The 19659-nt window shown below is 40.2% G+C and overlaps 1 protein-coding gene across 5 annotated transcripts in view; it reads left to right on the top strand.

Annotated features, from left to right (window-relative positions):
- The window catches only part of IL1RAPL2 (interleukin 1 receptor accessory protein like 2), a 326376-nt gene that overhangs the window by 180941 nt on the left and 125776 nt on the right, over positions 1–19659 (top strand). For all 5 annotated transcript variants that reach the window (XM_072336404.1, XM_072336403.1, XM_072336400.1 and 2 more), the window contains one exon: positions 2983–3136. In XM_072336404.1, the coding sequence (XP_072192505.1) occupies positions 2983–3136 (154 nt within the window). The remainder of the gene's footprint in view (positions 1–2982; positions 3137–19659) is intronic.

Here is a 19659-nt window from a genome sequence, read left to right as displayed (position 1 = left end):
TGAAAAGTACTTGGGTAACCCCTAAGAAGTGTGATCTGGAACTTTACATCATGCTATACAATACGTGTGTCCCTTCTCCCCAAAGTAGTGTCATGTGATATTCCAGTATTAAGCGTGACCCTAATCTTCTGAAGAAGGTATCTGTTCCAGACATCTTGCAGTGGGTCTTCAGCTTACCACCCTCTAACTCTGTGGTTGAATTTAATGTGTAGATGAAGGTATAATCATCCATCTTCCCATGTAAATCTGCTTCATGGAAATCTGCTTGCTTTCCATTATGCTGAACTATTTAGAGAAGATTTTCCAGGGGAGAATGTAAGTTGTCCAAAATAGAATAGAATGGAAGTATATATGAGGAAGTTATGAAGTTTCCTCCTTTAAATTTGCCTGGAAAGAGAATTCAATGTGAATTTCTCTCCTTGTAGAGGGAACCCATCAGTCCCACGTGGCTGGGGAACTTGGATTGTGACTGGTGAACCGCTGTCAGCAAAGACAGTAATGCTACAGCTCATGGTGTGCAGAGCTCTCCTGCTTTCCAGAAGCCTTCTCTGTATGGAGAGATTAATGAATCTGAGCCAATAATTGCATCAATTTAGAGGGAGTTAACTGTAATTTAAATACGCTCTTAAAATAATTACACTTGAATAGATTTCTACATACACACCCAATGAGGAATTATAAAACATTTGCTATCAGGGCTTGTTTTAACAGTAGTTTGAACTTCACTTCTGGCTTGAATTGCACTGTGTGTAATATTTCTTTGGAGAGATTTCCACAGTTAGTGCCACTGATACACACTGCTCCGTTAGACTCGTTAGAACTGTTTTGACAAGCAGTGTAAGGATGCTGTTTTTAAACAGATGTGTGCATGAAGGCGTGATTGAATGAATGGGATTTAACAGTAAGAACAGTTTCAGGCGGAAAAAAAAAATCATCAGGCACATAAGAATGCATTTTTTTAGTCTCTTTGCTTGTGTACTTTTAAAAATAAATATACAGAATATAAAACTGGTAACGTATTTATGACAGGCTCTTCCAGTGATGCTCTGCAAGGATGCGTGTCTGAAATACATGTACTGTGTGTATTCCTGGAATTGTATTCCTTCTAAATTAGGGTTGAACAGAGTTCTTTGCTCGGTACCATTCAGATTTAGTCACTCCAAATAGTTGGCTGATGCAACTCCATTCCACCTTGTAAATAGGTCTGAAAACTGTATATGGATCAGAAGGGGTCTAATTGCATTTTGCTGTTCAGATCTGTTTCCCACATAAACCTCGAGCTGTGTCAGTGTCATGCAGCAACAAAAATAAGCTCTGATTTTTAGTACAGTAGATAGGATCTAGATTCAGATCATCTCATTCAGAAGTGTTAACTGCAGCTCCCATGCAAGACAAGGTTAAGGACTTAGCAAAACAATATATTGCATGAACACCGATACCTGCAATGGAATTGCATGGTTTAGGTATTTTTTTATTTGACTGCTCTGTAACTGAACTTGACCTGTTAGAGATAAGGATAAAGGATTTGGTGCCTCCAGGTGCAAGGCCAGAAGCTCAGTCTCACTTTTCTCCTTGTTATTCCCCTTTAATTTAAAATCTGACATTGAGGATTTGGAGCAGGTATGGAGTCTCACAGGAGAAAAACAAAAAAAGGCATATTTATGTCATTTTGATCTTTTTCTGTCACACAGTAGATTTGCGCGTCATTGTGTTTCCTTGTTTGTTTCCTTAAAAGAAAGCTTTGTTCTATTTTGTGTGCTGTGTGTCTGACAACGCTGTTGCAGACAAACCGAAAGTGGGACGTTGACGTGGGCTGTTGGGGTGAAATCTCTGAAACTGCGAGGCTGCTGAAAGTGCAGAGCCTGCTGCTGATAGTGTTGCAAGGTTGTTAGTTGTGCTTTGAGAGCTTGTTCTCTGTTGGCAGCTTGAGAGAGTGGAAATAAATGGTATTAAAGGTACTCGGGTCCTAATTGTGCTGCTTTGTGTACTCTGGGCAGCAGAATTAACCACAGCACAGTGTTTCAGAGAACTTTAGAGCATGATTTTGTTCACGGTCTCGATGCTAAAGCTACTAAGAGGCAATAAAAGTATAATCTTAAGGTCCCATTTTGAAATGATTAGATTGCACCCATACATTTGGTTCAGAGCTTCCAAGAGGTATTCAGTCGTGAGTACCGTTATGGTGCAAGGGGACAGATCTGGCTGCAAGGATCATAGTACATTAGGAAGGAGAGAGCTGTGCCTTGCACTGTGTGTCTTGCACACTATGCAGAAGGACTCAAGTACTGCAGCAGGACCACAATGCATAGCAATCAACCTAAATCTAAGGTCTGGCTGGGAAAGTCAATGAAAGTTGCAGACTGACAGTACCATATACACCATGAGATGACACACTTGGGGGTGATGCTACGAAGAACCCAGTAACAGGAAAAGGCTGAATCAGAGCTCACACCTCATTAGATGCGAGAGAAACCAGTGAGGAGACACGGGACCAGAAGGAAATAGGGTTTCTTGAATTATCTTACTCACAAAACTGCTGCTGTTCTTCCTTTTTCTTCTGATGGTAAATGAGGCTGTGACGGCATGAAGTTTGTCTCCAGGCTGACTCTTAACAGATATTTCTTATACTCCCTTCAAACAGAGATGTATTTTAATGGCCCATCTTAAAATAAATGTCTTGGCAGTTGTTCATCACAAAATGAGAAGATACTTTACCATTGCTTCAGAGCATCAGATATTAAGCATGGCACATGGTATACAGTGGGAATTACTGAACTTTAAATGAATTTCTGTTTAATTTCTGTCTTCAAATTAATTCCAGTTTCGGATCTCTATGGTTTCTGAAATTATATTCAAATTTGAATTGCAAAATATGCCGAGATGGTTGTTTACTTATGTATATAATACTGAAAATCTGATCAAACAACACAGTCCTATGTCATACAAGCTGGGTAATTTTAGCAATGAATTTTTATTCTGCAGGAATGTAAGCCAAAAATGTGGAGAAGCGTTGTAATTCAGAAGGGAAATACACTTTTAATACAAGAGGTCCAGGAGGAAGATGGAGGAAATTATACCTGTGAACTGAAGTTTGAAGGCAAGCTTATACGAAGAACGGTTGAACTGAAGGTTACCGGTAAGAACCTTTGTTTTATGGCAATTAAAAATCAAAACCAAACAAAAGGTTTTAAAATAAATAAAAACAATATTCACATGTCAGTGAATATTTGGTAGAAGGGAGCCCAACACAAATCTCTGTAACCAAGCAGTTTCAGTCTAGGGGAAATTTAGGTCCTTATAAAAGAACTTAAAAACTTCACAGAAGACCACTCTTACTTTTAAGAACTTACTGGAAATTCTAACTATGAAATAAAGGACAGACATAAGCTCACTCCATGTGCTGGAGACTTTCTCCAGCATATCTCAGAAACAATCTCTTCTAATTCCAGTTGCATCTTTAATACTAACATAGAGGAGAGGTTAAGTGAAGCTATATAAAGAAACTTCTGGTGAGGTTTGTCCTGGAATTAAACGCAGCCAAAAGAGATGCCTTGAGTCATTGATTTATTGTTCCTTTTTGTTGTTTTTTTTAACTTTGGCTTAATTTATGATGGTCAGCTTCTCTTGTCCAGATGTTTTCTTTACTGCAGAGTGTGGCACAACCTATTCCTAGGATGAAGGCAGGAACACTGTAGGAGGAAAGGAACATGCTTATCAGGGGGATCATGCTTCTGAGTCCATGTAGTAGTCTACTTAATGGAATGGTACTTTTCCATATCTTTTTGTCAGGTATCAAAAATGAATGAGTATATTGCCTATCTGTATATTCCTGTTTCCTTTCCATTCCACTGTGCAGTATGACATCTATAATTATTATTTTGCCTTTGGCGCCTGTGGAACATTGCAAGTGTCTGAAAATAACTATAGTTTTTTTCTAACCTTTTGCACACAACCATATAAACAAATGGTTGTTTTTTTCTTTTCTTGTCTTTTGTCTGACATACAAGTTAAAATAGGGTCCTACATAGAGCAGTGTCAAATAGAAATCTACTCTTTGGTATCAGACTGAATTAGTCTGTATGGTATTTCTGTGTTCTTGAAATACAATTCTTCCCTCGATTTTGAATGAAATCCATTTTTCTTTTCTTATCATTGTCCCTTGTTTTAAATGAGTTATTTTCCCTATGTGCCAGACTCATATATCATGTGATTCTTTATTGTCCGTTTTTGACTGTGGACGGATCTCTGAAATATTGATTTGACCTACTTGACCCTGGACCTGTCAAATGAAGATATAATACCTACCTTGTGGGTAGCTGCTATCCTAGGTAGCGTGCTGGTCTTCAACCAGAGTATGAACTAAGTTTGACAAAGTGAAAATGAGATGCATCTAATTCAATTCCAGATGATGGATATTCATTAAATAACAGCTTGCTCTGCCTCTCATCATGACCTTGCAAGAAGTGATGTGTTCTCTTCATCATATGAACAACGTGTTAATTCTTCACAATTTAATGACTTTGTCCTAAAATAACTGTAGCATGTGTTAAAGTTTTTCATTCTATAAAGAAGATGATGTGATATGGATTATTAAAATTGTAAATAGAAAATATGCAAATATTTTCTCTACTTTGCACAATGCTTGAGAACCAGGAGATTGTTCCGCTTGTAATTTGGTGTGGAATTCACATTAAATTCAATTTCCCCTAGTTCATAAAAGCACAAATGTTTATGTGTTACATACCCATCATTACAAGCACAGCAGTAGAGTAGAAGTCATCTCTATGTTCAGAAAAGACGGGCGGTTTTTAACCAAACACGTCTTCCTGATTTAAGTGTTTGGGAGACATGTCTTATGTTGTGTGTTTGCTGGTTGAATCTCTATCTGCGGAACAGGCTAGGAAGTTTATGTTAGTGATGACCTATATATACTGATAAGAACTACAAATGTAATGCACAGGACTGTGTAAGCATATTATCATAGAGCTTGGCGCTTTGTAAAATTTCTTCCTCTTGTTTCTGGTCTGCGAATGTTTTATGTGGGTGGTTTTATCTTACTGGGGGAACAGGGTGTGGAAGCAAATTGCAGAGGGTCACTTGAGTTGTGTGGCTGGCTACACCAGGTGGAGGGTCCTGAGGAAGGTGAGATCTCAGGCTGAGAGCAGGTGTGTGGCATGTTCAGGGACCTGTTTGAAAAATATGTCTAAAGATTTTTCTTTTGTTTAAATAGAATTTATCATATAGCAGCTTCTTTGCCTGTTCCTTCTTTCAGTGGGCAACTCTGAGAGGGCTGGATGAAGTCTGGCACCACCTTCTTTGCACCTTCCCATCAGGTGTTTCTGCTCATGGATCAGTTTTCCCTGAGCCTTCTCTCTTGTGGGTGTACCCACCTCAGATCTTTCAGCCTCTTCTTGTGTGATAGATGCACCAGTTCCTTAATCATGTTTGCAGTCCTTCACTGAACTTGTTACATTATGTCCATGTTTGTCTTGTACTGGAATTGATGGTGTGCTGGGCCCCATTATTTGCCTGTCCGAAAACTGAGTTCTTATCAAAATACATGGCTGTACCTGGAGGAGCCAGGGTGGGACCAGAGCTCAGACTGCTGAACCTGCTGCTCTGTGTAAATCACTGTTTATAAATACTGCTGACGGCTTACCAGAAAAGCCTTGGTAGAATTATCTCTGCCAGCTTGCAATGTAGATGTGGAGAAAAGGATCTTGCCTGCTGATTTCAGAGGCTCTTTCCTCTGCAGGGACTTTCTAATGCTGTTTCTATTGCAGTTACTTATTAACATGCCTGAATTGGCATTTGTAAAAGTACAATTGCCTGAGTTTCACTAACAATATGGATTTTGAACAGCAAGATGCCTTTAGCCACTGCCAGCAGCCATGGTAACCTAAAATTGTTATTGAAGAGTTATTCTGACAGTGAAACAGGCAACCCTGCAGCTCTCTCGAGCAAGGGGAGCTGCATTGCCATGTATAGAGAGGAGACTGGGTTTGTTTCCCTGTGGCCTTTCAGGCATTCTCTAAAACATACACTACTTGAATTAAGTAAGTAAAGTTAATGCAGTTATTTACTGTAAGTCCTCTCTGCCAGCAAGTATGTTGCAAGTGTCTCTTTTGTGGGAACTGCATGCAGACGAGTGATAAAAGATGATTTCATGCATTCTTTTCCTTGTGTTGCCAGACCTGTCATTTTGTATTCTCCAGGATTGTATCTTTCAGAGTCCAAAGGGAAAAACGTAGGAAGAAATTAGCAAAATTGCTATAGGGTATGTATAATACATCCAGCTGTTTGAACTGGATGATGATTGCATGTCATAAAATTAAAAGATACGGAAATCCATAGGTCATATAAAGATTCAGGGCTCTTTATGCAATGGATAGGACCTGCTAGTCTTTGGAAAACAGTTGTTGCTCACTTTCAGGCAGACTTTGGTCACTGTGTTTTGCATGGGAGTGTACATGTCTTCTGTTTGGTGAAGTCTCCCTATAACCATCAGCAGAGGCTTCTGCTAGACCTGTAAAGTTGAGTGCAGATGTAGCCTGAGCAAGGAATGACTGTTTATGTGCTAGTCACGTTATGTGAATACCAAAGCATTTATTTTAAATAGAGTCTGCCAGATGATACTTTGAATTAGGAGCAAACCCCTGCTCCTGTGATCCAGTCATTATTTAAGCAAGCTTCCAGGGAAGACACTGGAGTTACAAAAAGGTGCTGCCTTACCTTCTTGTACCAAGGTGTCAGGGAGCTGTTGGAGTGGCTGTGGAAGGGAGCTGCAAGGACAGCATGTGCCAGTCCTTGGGAACTCTTTTCCTCAGCTCTGGTGTTGCATTTGTGCTTTTACAGACTGAATTGGAAGATCTCAGTGGCTCAGTTAGAGTTTTTACCCTTCTTTGGGGCTAAGTCATTGGTCCCAAAGAAGACAGTTGGTAAGAAAACTGTGAGATGGTTTATAAGAAAAAGCTCACTCGTCTTGTAGATGAAAACTGAAACCCAACAACAGAATGTCTGGCTATTCTGAGAAAGAAAAAGGAGTCTGAGTTGTAACAGTAGAGAAAAAGGAGCATAAATCAAAAAAGGGAAATGTCATTTGCAAAAGGCCCAGTGGAGTACTGGACATAGCTACCAGTGTCCTCGTATGGCTTTGATGGTTAGAGGTATGGAAGACAGTGATATTGTTCTTTGGGGTTGCAAAGAAAAGGCTTGCGGCCTAGAATATATCTGAAAAATATTTAGACACAAAGTATTTATAGGGACAAAATGTTGAGCTCCAAATACAGCACTAACAAGCAATGGCTACATCTTGCTGTTTGGGTGCATTTAGGAATAATAGATTGTCAACAAAACAGCTTTTTCATCGCTCGTTATTCATGGTTTTGCTATATTGTGCAGACAGATGTGAAACAAGTCTTGTCAGCCTTTTTCACTGAATAAACATGACAACAGCATTATCGCTTAGTAAGTAGCATGCAACTCTTCAGACTGTTTAAAAATATATACATATATACTTTTTCACTTTGCTTTTTGGTATTTTAGTTGTGGATAAAAAAGTGAGTTTAGCACCTGTGATCCAGGGCTATCAAAACCTGAAAAGTGAATAAAATGTCTGTCTCTACTGAGAGAGTAAATTACAGCATATCCAAATTGGGGGGAAAAAAAGAAAAACAAACAAAGAGCATAGTAATATAAAGATAATAATATCAGATCTTTTATATATATATATATATATATATTAATGTAACTTCAGATATTTGAGAATGTTGGATACTATTATTTTAACATTTGTTAGTATTTCCAAATGCCAGCATTTATTAAGGAACAATTAAATTATTTTACTGCGACTAATACTGCTACTGGAAACTTGAAGGACTTACATTGTGTTTGAAAGGCAGTTTAGACAACCTCCTGCCCTCTCTGGGATGGCTGTCCCATTCCATCTGACAGATAAGAATGTTTTGATAGCTTTCGGAAAATACATCTGTTATGTTTGCCTGTTGCTTCAACAGCTTTTTGTGTTTTGGAACACTCCTCTGTGAGGAGACAGGACAGGTATATAAGAGATGTAAGCAGATGCAAGCAGAAGGCCAGGGAAAGAGTGGCCCTCCTGAGCAAGGAGCCAGCCGCAGTGTCCTGGGGCAACCCAGAACCCCCCTGGCAGGTGAGGCTGTCTGGCGGGGCTGTGCTTTTGCATGGACAACTGTACTGGTGAAAGAGTTTGCCTTGGTGTGATTTGTGAAGTCTTACTTGACAGCAGAAGGTGGCTGTCTGCCCAATTTCACAAAATGCCAGTGATGTATTGGCCTGACATGCAGGAATTACTGAACCATTCTGTCCAGCAGACCTCTGAGTTTCTTTTGAGCCCTACTCTATCTTCATCTCCATCATTTTCTTCTTACAAACCACTAAAATGCCTGGCTGTTCCTAAAAGTCATTTGCACGGCAATATTTGTTTTGACTGTCCTAAATGACAAATTATTCCACCTGACTTCATGAATTGAATGATTCTGCCTGAGTTCGCTCTTTGCTCATAGTTTTTCAATTAAATTCTTTCCAATCTCATTACACTGCCCACTTTTCAAATTACGCCTGCTGCTGTTGCTAGATTTTTTAGGGTGTTTGTGACTACTCAGTTAGCACAGGCAATTGATGGTGATTTTCTATGGTGAAACCAAAGGGGTGAACTGGATTTAAAATTGCTAGTAATTAGTTATACTCTCCGGTTGCAGCATGGACAGGGAGAAGCTACCACAAAGAAATTGATGGTAGGACCTAAAAGCACATCCAGTGTTTTGTGGTAGTTCCCTCTCTGCGTATTTTTAGCCCTGTGTCAACTGGGTATGCTATTTCACATCCTTTGTGGCAGAAGATAACGACAGGCTGACAAGAACCAATGAGTGCTGATCAGTGACTAGCCTGTACCTGCAGCAATCTGTATGTGCACCCTAAGCCCTAACAATTCACATTAGAGGAACTATTATCAACATAATCACAGAAATGATTGACAACATCTTTGGCTGCTGTTGGTTTGCAGAGAAGCCATAGATAAAAGTTATTAAAGTAAGTTAAAAGTTTGTTTGAACCGAAGTGTCACTTTTGGAGTGATATTATACGGGATTTACTTTTATGGTGTAAAATATGAGTATTATTATTTGCTTAAATAACCATGTCATTATGATTCTATGCCAGTAGCATTATATTTTATCACAAGCAGTTCAGCAAATCTGCAGTGAATTATGAAATGCCTCAGTGTTGCTTAAGTAGTTACTTATCCAAGAAAAAACCACCAGTTGAGCTCTGAAAGGTCACTGAGCTCTGAATATCGTTGTGCAGATGGGAATTGAATATACATGAAAGCAGGGGCAACATAAGACACAGGTTAAAAAAGCAGGTAGCTAAGGATTAAAAGTGCATAAACCGAACATATTCAGCAGAGTTTCTTGAAGCGAGAGGAGCAGTACTAAGGATGTGCCTGTTGCACAAAGCTCCAGTCTGCAGGGATTTCTAAGTGAAGAACTCAGAAAGAGCTTTTCAATGGAGTCAGTTAATACATTTGTACTGCTTTTGGTACCCAAAGTAACTCTGACATCTCTGCCTGGCGCTGCACTGTGCAGGGAGGGCAGAGCCTCCAGCTCCTGCAGGGGGGGGGGGTTCACCATCACCTTCCTCTTGTCACTTCGTAGTCTGTGCTTCAGAGCCTTTTCTTTGGGCATGGGATGAAATAACAGTTTTTAACACCATTTTGTCGTCAGTTGAATAAGATGTTGGAGTGCTAAATAGAGCCCTGCGTGGAAACAACATCTATTTCTGTTTAATAATTTAAATAACAAATCTTGCAAGATTTTGTACTTTTGATGTTGTTTTGTAAGTGACTTTATTTGTATGTAATTTTTTGTAATACATACAGCTAATATTGTTTATTCCTGGAGACTTTCACTCCTTAAGATAGATATTTTGATCATTCCTGCCCAGAAAATGTTTGGAAATGATAATTCACGGGGAATTTCTATTGAAATGGCTGGATTTTCACCAAATGCAGGTTCTCATTACTGACAGCACCAGGCATCTTACCTAGTCCCTATGATCCAGGAGATGCTTGAAGTGCAGGGCTGTTTTCATGGCTGTTTTGGGGCGCTGATACTGGTGAGAAGTGCTGGCAACTCTCTTGTATTTGTCTTTTCAAACATAGATCAGAATACCAGTTGTCTCAAAGTAGAAATTTTTTCAAGGAGAGCCTTCAATGAGCCTGTGAATTTACCTGATGAGTGGGAGTAAAAGCTCTCCAAAGTAAAGTGTGGTGACACGTATGGTGGGGGCTATCCTGGCCTTGGAGTTTGCTCCCATACTCACATGGCCTTGTAAAATATCTAAAACGATGTTGAGGGTTTTGCAGCTGTTGGGCCCAGGAACACGCCTTTCCTTCTTTCCCTTGTCTTCCGACTTGGCAGCTTTAGCCTTTCTTCCCTTCCATGAACAATGTTCAGTGCACTCTTGGTACTTGGCAGCTGCCTTCTTCTCTGAGCCAAAGGTGCCTGTGTCTGTTGTATCCCATGCGAGTGCTCTATGTGGAGCTTTTTCTTGGCAGGAAATGGGCTGCTTCCAGATGAAGGCCCAACTTGCCCAGCTTCTACCCTTCATAAATTCACAGGGAGCTGCTTGAGGGCAGCCAGACTATTGTTGCTTTCTACATAGGAACCCAATTTTGTACTTAACAAGGTATTTTTTATCTTTATGCCCTAACTCCCTCCCTTACTCAATAATATGGACAGCAAATGACTGTGCAAAAGGCACACAGAATAAGGGGGGATAGATGTTTGCATCCTGTTTCCTTGGCAGATGTGCAGCTGTATCTCAGGTGCAGGGGCTGTGGGGAGGAGGGGGATTGCTCTGAATTCCTGAGGTCTGCCTGCATTCTGCATTGGCCTTTAGCTAACACTCTCCTAAGTGTCACAGGGTAAGATACTGTGATTAACCAAGCAAAATAGCTTTTGGCATTTTCAGATTTTCATCAAACATAGCTTAAGCAGTTGCAGTGGATAGGAAGCTATTAAGATTTTCATAGTTGCTCCCACTGTCCTTTAAGTTCACAATGTTAAATCATGCAGTGGGCCAGTGAACTGCGCGTAGAGTGGTAAAGGCTGCAAGGCCTTCTATCTTTCTTCAAAACAGATATTAACGTTATTTTCTTTTAATATTTTAGTCCAAAATAGAGAATAAATGGGAAAAAAAAAATCAAGAAACTGTTACTGGAGAGGGAAATATTTACAGGAGCAAAAAAGGGAAGAGAAAAGCATCTTGCTTGTAGCTGTAGTTCTATGAAAAGAATCATAGAATCACAGAATCATAGAATCATAGAATGGCTTGGGTTGGAAAGGACCCCAAAGATCATCAAGTTCCAACCCCTGCCATGAGCAGGGTTGCTGACTGCTCAGGTACCTTCCTTTAATCTAGAAAAGAAATGTGAAAGTTAATTTGCAGATGTTCTGCACTTCTGGGAGAGATGCTACATATTGGAACAGAAAATCCTCTCTGTTTGCTTCTGATGTTGACTTGTTAATATTTATAACATCCGCATCACATCTGAAGTGACATTTTCTTGATGCTATGGCTTGAACATATCTATAGCAAGACTTCATCCCTTCTGCCTGTTTGCACTATCTTGACGCAGTCAGGGAATCACTTTGTTCTTTAAGTGCGAAGAGCAGAGAAAAACCCATCCATGTTGAGTTTCTGCTGAGAGCTCCAGACTTCAATAGTCCATTAGTGGGAGATGTTGTTCTCAGCATTTCCTTGCTAAGTTTTTATAAAAACAATGAATTAAACCTTATAGTATTTTGATTACCTAAAGGAATCTTTTTTTTTTTCCCTGACAGGAACCTAGTCAGAAATGGGTTAAGTGCTGACAGATACAGTATTAAAAGACCAGGAAATGCATTTCACAGCTGAGTTCTTCAAAACATTGAAGAAATAACAGTCTATTTAAAGCAACATATAGGAAGTGCCAAAAAATAAAAAATAGTTCTATTTTGATATATTTTATGTGATTTGTATTAATATTTATCAAGGCCCTTGTTTTGCAAATATTAATTTGTGTTTCTTGCAATATTTACCTTAAAGTTCTGATTCTGAGTTATGTGATTGTTACCAGCATCCCGTTAACAGCTGCAGACATCTAAACATGTTTCTGTGGTCAAAGCCCACCTAATAGCCAGTGGTTTCTGTAGTGACTTTCATTTTTCCTAGCAACCTCAGGAAAACAGATTGTGATCCAGAAAGAGAAATGTAGACATTTTCTTTCGGCCACATTTGGAAAATTGAGCAATTTTTCTGCCTCTTTCAAAGCACTCCTTGTTCGACCACGCAATAACTCCAACATAAATCTGCAGGGATTTCTGTCTTCAAAGAGTCAATGAGCAAATTCAAGTGAGAGCGAGGTACCAGTTTGGTGTGGGTGTCTGTTCGCCTGTAAGGAGTGATACGCACCGTCATGTTTTGTCTTTTAACATCTCCTTTTCACCTGGCACCCAGCAAGGCCCTGATAAATTGACCCAAGTGCTGCTTTCAGGAGTGCCTCATTGGAGTCAACCAACTGGGGATCTGGACAGTGTCTGAAGGATGCACAAGCCCATCTGTGCAAGCTGTATGAACTGTGTCACTGATGAAGTGACAATGCCATATATCCACAAGGGTAAAAGCTCCTTCATTTTCAGTCCCTGAAATGATCCAGATAGATTGATGGCTTTCCCATCTACCTGAGTGACCTGTTAATACTGGGCTCCTGAAAAATGACTTTGGAAGATAAACATTAAGTATTAAGTATCTCCATATTTCCTGGAGAAAGTGTAAGTTCTCAGGGCAATGAGAAATGTAGCAATATGCTGCAGCCTATGAATTATATATAGTGTCAGTACTCTTGGTGCTTTCCTTACAGCTTCACAAACTGCTTTCCTAGCTCGTGAACATGCAAAGTAATTAGAATGGCAAATAGCATTAGATTTTATTGACCTGTGATGCCCGCTAGTTCTCTGACATGTTCTTGAACATTACCTACTGCTTTCAGCCTTAAATCTGCAGTTTGTAGTATTGATTATTTGGTATTTCAAATTTATTGATGAGGACAGCCAAGGCTCCCACACTCGGTATCGGTTGCTCATTTATCCACTGCTCTGTTGTTGTGCACAGCAACTGTAGCTTGCTGAATCACATGCTGTATACTGTAAATGTCAGGTATGAGCTCCCCCTTTAAGAATTGCCTTTTGTTCTTGGAGAGGCTGAGCCGTGTTCTTGAAGCACATTTTGCTTATAGTAGCGGAGGTGATTTAGTATAAATGATAGGATTGTGGGGTTTTTGCCCACAGCAGCGAGGTAAAGTACAACCAATGGGGTAAATTGGTTCATTTTCATTTCCCATGTAAAGGAGGCTTCCTTCATCACAAAAATGTAGACTGGGTGCCCATTCTTCTTTATTAATAATAAATAGGCAGATAGATGCGCAGACACAGAGCAGCACTGCCCTGAAAACATTTTGCTAATGTTAAAACAGATACACATGAGCGAGCAGATTGCTTTACCCACTAGAAACGCCGCCCTCCCATCTTCCCAGAGAAACTGCAAATCTAGAGTAATGTTTTGTCTCCTAAGTGAAGTGTGAGCACAGAAAGCAAAGACTGGTAGTTCCTTTGAAATGTCTGGAGGAATTCTAATAGGTGAACTGCAGTAACTTCAGCTGGAGATTGGGGTTATGTTTTCTGTGCATAATGTTGGTGCCTTTCAAAGCTGGTTTATTCTGTGTAGCAGTTGTGGGTGAATGTCTGAGATGAGTTCTTCTGTGGAAAGAAGAGTGCCCACTGCTCAATTGTCAGCACCGTTTCTTGCTGCACTTAAGTGATTTTCAAAGGTGTCTTATTCCAGTGTCTGTTGGCCAGACCATGTTTAGCTTATGAGATCTGACAATTGTGGTATTGCTGCAGGCTCTGATGTTACTCTTATGATGCTCGCCAGAAGGCTGAAGCTAATAACTCACTGATGTTTGTTCTGTGCCTGCAATTTTAAAGTTGAAAGGACAGATCAAAATATGTTTGATGTGTTAAGTATCCTAGCTGCCTTTAATACAGTGGAGCAGCATGAAATACTTATTCTTAATTTTTATCAGCACCAACCAAGCTACTTTTTGTCTTTGGTAGTATTGATTGACCTCTTGTAAGCAGGAGAAAAATGAAGTGTTCAGCTAAATTTGTGTTTAGGTGTTTATAGCTGCAGTTTATTTCAAAGGATGCTTGCTACTGGTTACACTCGTTCATCTGCTGACTTATTTACTATATGTGTTGAGTGGCTTTTGCAATGCAAGCATGTTTCAGTAAATAAAATCAATTTGCAACCAATGGGAAGGGAACAGTAAGTGATTTAACTTTTCATCTTGTTCTTCAGCTTAAAATGAAAAGCTTTCAGAGGTATTGTTTATGACAAGCCCTGTGGGCTGAAGTATTCTGAAAACGCCCAGGAAAGATCATGTGCAGAATGGCAAATCAAAATGATCAAACAGTAAAATTAATGAACAATATAGTTGTAAATTTGTAAATCAGCATTAAGTTCTTATCCTCTCTGGTTGTTTTTTTCTGGTACAGCCTAGCTCTGGACCAAAAGGACTGGTTCTACCCATAAGGGACTATGTGGTCTCTGATTTTATTTTATCTTGGCTAGCGCCTGTTCTCTTGTATACCAGGTACATGTCTGCCAGGAATTGATCTAAGATAATGTCGTGATGGCTTGAGATAATAAAAAGCCTCTTGTTATATCAGGGCGGACTAAATCCAAGCACCAGCTGGATATTCAGCGTTGCGGAGAGCACACCACATCAGCAATCCAGTTGTAGATAATTGAGTTGCCCGTCCTGGGCCTTTAGCGGCTATAGTTTCTGACAGGGAAGGTACCAATTTACCATAAGCTACATATACCCTTATGACTTCTCTGGAACATACTGACATGCTTCTTTTTCTTCTAAATTGGAAAGAGGTGCATCTGGAACAAGGGAGGCGTGATCCTGCCAGGGCTCTGACAGCTCTGTAACCTCCAAGTGCCCCCAGCAACTGTATTTAGGGAAGATGTTTGAAGGAGAATATTGTAGTCTGAATATGTGTGTGTCCATGTGTCTATATGCAGTGAAGTGGTCTGATTTAGAGATGACATTTCAGTTGCTCTTTTTTGGGGACAATGGGTATTCCAAACAGACAGCTTAATTTGTAAATAGAATAGGAATGAGAAGTGCTTAATCAATACTCTTTTAGCATGGCGTTATTGACAGTATAAGAGGAAAGGGCTTTGGGGGTACAACGCTGCTTAGGCAAAGAAGAATACCCATGGTTGGTACTGAGTTGAGTTTTCTGTCTGAAACTGGTGAAAAACCCAACCAAAGCATGGTGTTTGTTAAGAAAGTGAATTATCTGGAGGAAAAATAAATAAATAAATAAAATAAAATCGTTTTATCAAAGAGGGATTTTAACATTTTCCCATCTTATCAAACACTTTTGTCCTTCTGTAGCAAAAAGTCCATTCTGGAATAAAATGTATCTTTTTGGTGGTGCTTTCTAGTGGGAGGGAAGTCAGTTTTCCTAGCTGAAAGGCTTTTCCATCAATTGACAAAAAAGCTGCACTCAGATGAAACACAGCAATCCAAATCTGCTGCTGGGATGGAAGGGCAGTGTAGAGATCAGCATAGAGACACAGTAGTGCGCATCTTAGTAGACCTCCAGCAATGAAACACCTGTTATGTCCTCATCTTTATCAAGTGTCACAAAAAACCGATATAGGAACTAACAAATAAATCAATCAATCTCGATTTACTCATATATTGCTGTTAATTCACTTGGGATTGTTTATATGAAATGTATTTACCAAAGAGAATTTTTTATTTTTATTTTTATTTTTATTTTTATTTTTATGTTAGAGGCTTTCTCTACAGGGCAAACCAGGTTTCTGTAGGTTGTACCTGTGTGGCTGAAGGAGCATGGTAAAACATGGAGATATTTCCAGCCATTCCATAAAGGGAAATTACCAATGGATTCATTTGAAAAACTGGTTACAGAAGTTGGGCATGTCGAAAATGTACATGCGGTGCAGTCCTGCATATAGGGAAAATAGCTTATTTTGAGTTTTATTTCTGATTTCTACTTTCTCTTTTCCTGGAATAACTCTCTTCATAACTACTCAGTGCTCTGGCATCTCTACTGGAACTGTGCATTTCATAAGTTTTAAGGGTTGTTTCAGCTACATTTTATGATGTGGGGAGAGCTTCATCTGTCCTAACACACTCTGAGAATAAGTAGTGGAAATTATATATATATATATATATATATATATATATTAGTTTAATGTAAAAGATATTCACTGGAAGGAATTAAAGGTGATTCCATGTTGTTGGAGGGTCAAAGAAATAGCTTTCAGTGCCTGAGATCTTTGGCTGGCTGTCTCCAGATCTCTATTCCCTATCAGCCCAGACCTTGTTTCGACATGTAAAATTGTACCTGTTTTCTTTTTCTAGCCCTCAGAAGGGCTTTAATTTCTTTCCTTATTCTGCCAGTGCTCCGGCTGCTACAGCTGTTGCTGTCACATTTAATAAGGACTTTGTAGAGTTTAAATATTGCATTGCTGCCCCAGCTTTTCTTTGGGGTAAGAAAAGTGCTTCTTACATTTAGATGAGGTGCTCCTCACTGGCTGTGCTGCTGACACGTGGGTTTCAGCTGAAGGTGACAGGCATTTATAACTTGCCCCAGTGTGTGCAAAGCTCCCCGCGGTGCCAGCGCTGCCTGATATCATCATGCAGCCATTGATGGACGAGGAGCTTGCTGTGCCCCATGATAAACCCCATCCAGTGCAGCACCCTGACATACCAATTTGTCCTTACCAGCAGCTTCACGTCTTCCAAGTGAGAATTAAATTGATTGTGTTACAGCTCCTGACCTGGTAATTGTGCCTTTACTCCAACTATGTAGTTATGTATTTGTCACTGCAAAGTCTATGGTGCCACTGTAGTCCATTTTGTTCAGTAAACAGGTACCTTTTCCTTGCTCACTTGCAGACTGGGTGGGAAATGAGGCAACCGTGCGGGCAGTAGTTCGACATTTTAAAATGTCAAGGGGAGGATGAAGCGAGACTAAAACTTGATGTCCTCGTGCCTACAGAAACTCAGCAGCTGATTGAAATATTCTTCTCCTCAGCCTTGAGCTCTGTATGTGTCAATCCAGCTGAATATAATTGGGGCTGTTTACTTTGACAGACAGTGAAAATTTAAGAGAAATGCGGAAGAGAATACTCAGCCCCAGATCTGCAGCATATTGTGCATCTACTGTCATCCTCCTTCTTTCCTACCTCCGTCCCTCTGCAACCAAACCAGATATGTACATCCATTCTCCATGTTAAGCCCATTTCCTTCCTGAAGCTATTCATCACCTCCCAGGACCTGTGACAACATGTCCTTCCTTTCATTCTGAATCATTCTCTTGTTTTCACTATGACAGAGAAGGATTTTATTCAGTCTTTTCCTGACACCATGCAAATACCAACCTCTCATGTTAGGATTTCTTTTGAAGTATTCAGGGGTGAGAAGAGCTGAGCTGTGGGACAGAAAAGTATTATCAAAACACGATACCAGCTCCTTTTCACAAAAATGCTACATTTCAATAACGCTATCCATTATTTTTTGTGCACCGTGTGGCATGTTTCTTTCCTTTAAGCAGGATAGGTATTGCCATAGTGTGCTTCTGTGGCACTGATTCTGCTCTAATTCAAAGACAATGGTGATTTTCTGCTTTCACTGCTGATAGCATGCTCAGTGAATAAACAGCTTGCTGGGTGTACTTTATGAAAATAAGAAAGGGAAATGAAAATGCAGATCCTTATCTTCAAGCAAAGATGCCTAAATTAGAGCAAATCTTGTTGTTCTTCCGTTTAGTAAATATAAGATATAGGTGAATCCCAGAAGCTCAGAAACACCTGCAGTATAGAAAGTGGCAATTCAAGTCCTAACATCCTTGACACAGCTGTGCTCTTTCTACCTGAACCCAATTAGAGTTAAACCCGAGCAGAGGTTGTTTCCGCATTGCATTTGTGGTTCTGCATTTTAATGTGAGCTTTGTGCCAAGCTGAGAACCTGCAGCCGTATCACTGTGCTGTCATGGAGGGTGCAGGAGGGTCTCTGAACAGCAGCTGCAGACGGTGACCCTGTGTCAACAGTTCTCATCACCTTGAGGACTTGGTGGGAGGGGGATGGAACAGGTGCCTAAAGCAATCCACAGCCGCAACTGGCACAAGCCAGCATTAAAAATCTAGGAGACAGTGTTGATTTGTACTGATCAGGGCCTTCTTAGTTCATTCCCAGCTGCTTAGTGCAGAGGTAGGTTTTAAAAGTTGTTTGTGATTATTTAGGTTCAGCTTCAGAGATGCCAAGGACCTTGTACCGGGAGAGGGCATTGTGAGTTAACATGAGTAACAACAAGAGTGATTGTTCTCCTCTCATCTGAAGACCTAGTGTGCCAATTACTAGCTAAAATCATTATTTAAAGTGTTTGCCATAAACCTTTCCATAGCAGGAGCAGTTTTGAAATATTAAGTGCAATTTTCCTTTTAGCTGGAGCAAGGACTGGGGGAGAGATAGAACCACCTGCCAGCATGTGCCTGCAATTTCTTGTTTGAAACTCGTTTGTCAACATAACAGATGCACAGCTGTAGTGATGGGGAGGTTGTTGTGCGCTGTGTGTCACTCCAAGGGCTGTCCTGCAGGCAGAATGTGCATGTAATACAAAGCAGTGAAGACGGGGTGCTCTGTTCCCTCTCCAAGGGTGTGATGCTGTCCAACAGCAAAGGACAGATGCCACCATGCTGGCTTGATGCTGCATCCACCCAGCAGTGTAGGCTGCCTAGGAGGCACAGCTCCCTGTGCCGGCTGCCTGGGCACTCTGTGCCAGTGCTACAGGTAGTGCTCACTGGGGGCTACAGCCTATCATATGTTCAGGGAAGCAGTGCTAAGATTGCATTTGAAGGTGTGAACTGATTTTTATAGCCCTTCTTTGGTTTTCTTGCTGTTTTTTTAGAGGCAGAAGGCTGATCTGCAAGCAGGTTGGCTGCAGTATCCTTTATACTGGTTTGTGGAAGAACAAATTCATTTAAAGGGATACTTAACATGGTTTAAAATTCATAGGAGGTTGGTGCTAGGCTTTGAATCGTATCATCGTACTTCTTCTAAATTTGACCTTGGTTTTGTATTTCTGACCTTAAAAAATAAGCATCTGAGCGGAATATATATTTTTTGTAACAAAAATGGCAACAGCAGCATAAAGCTTGTTCTCTGATCAAACCTGAAAACTTACGGCCTGAAAGGGGAAGATTTATAAGTCACTTACTTGGCACAGAAGTGCAGCCTTGTATGTGTATTTGTATGTGTACACGTAACTATCATACTAAGGGCTAATGCGCACCTACTGAGGCAAGCTAAAAATGACAGCATGTAATATTAGGCATGTAGGAGATAGAGAAGTAGCTAAGTGGGTAAACAATAAATGGCTTGCAAGAAATCCATTGCAATGAAATGGAAATAAAAACATTTTCTAACTAACAGAGTTGGTCTAGACAGTAGCAAAAATCTGGGATGCAAAAGCAAAT

This window comes from Excalfactoria chinensis, chromosome 4, assembly GCF_039878825.1.
Source record: "Excalfactoria chinensis isolate bCotChi1 chromosome 4, bCotChi1.hap2, whole genome shotgun sequence".
In the NCBI taxonomy this organism is placed as follows: Eukaryota; Metazoa; Chordata; class Aves; order Galliformes; family Phasianidae; genus Excalfactoria; species Excalfactoria chinensis.
This window is presented reverse-complemented; position numbering and strand designations above follow the sequence as displayed.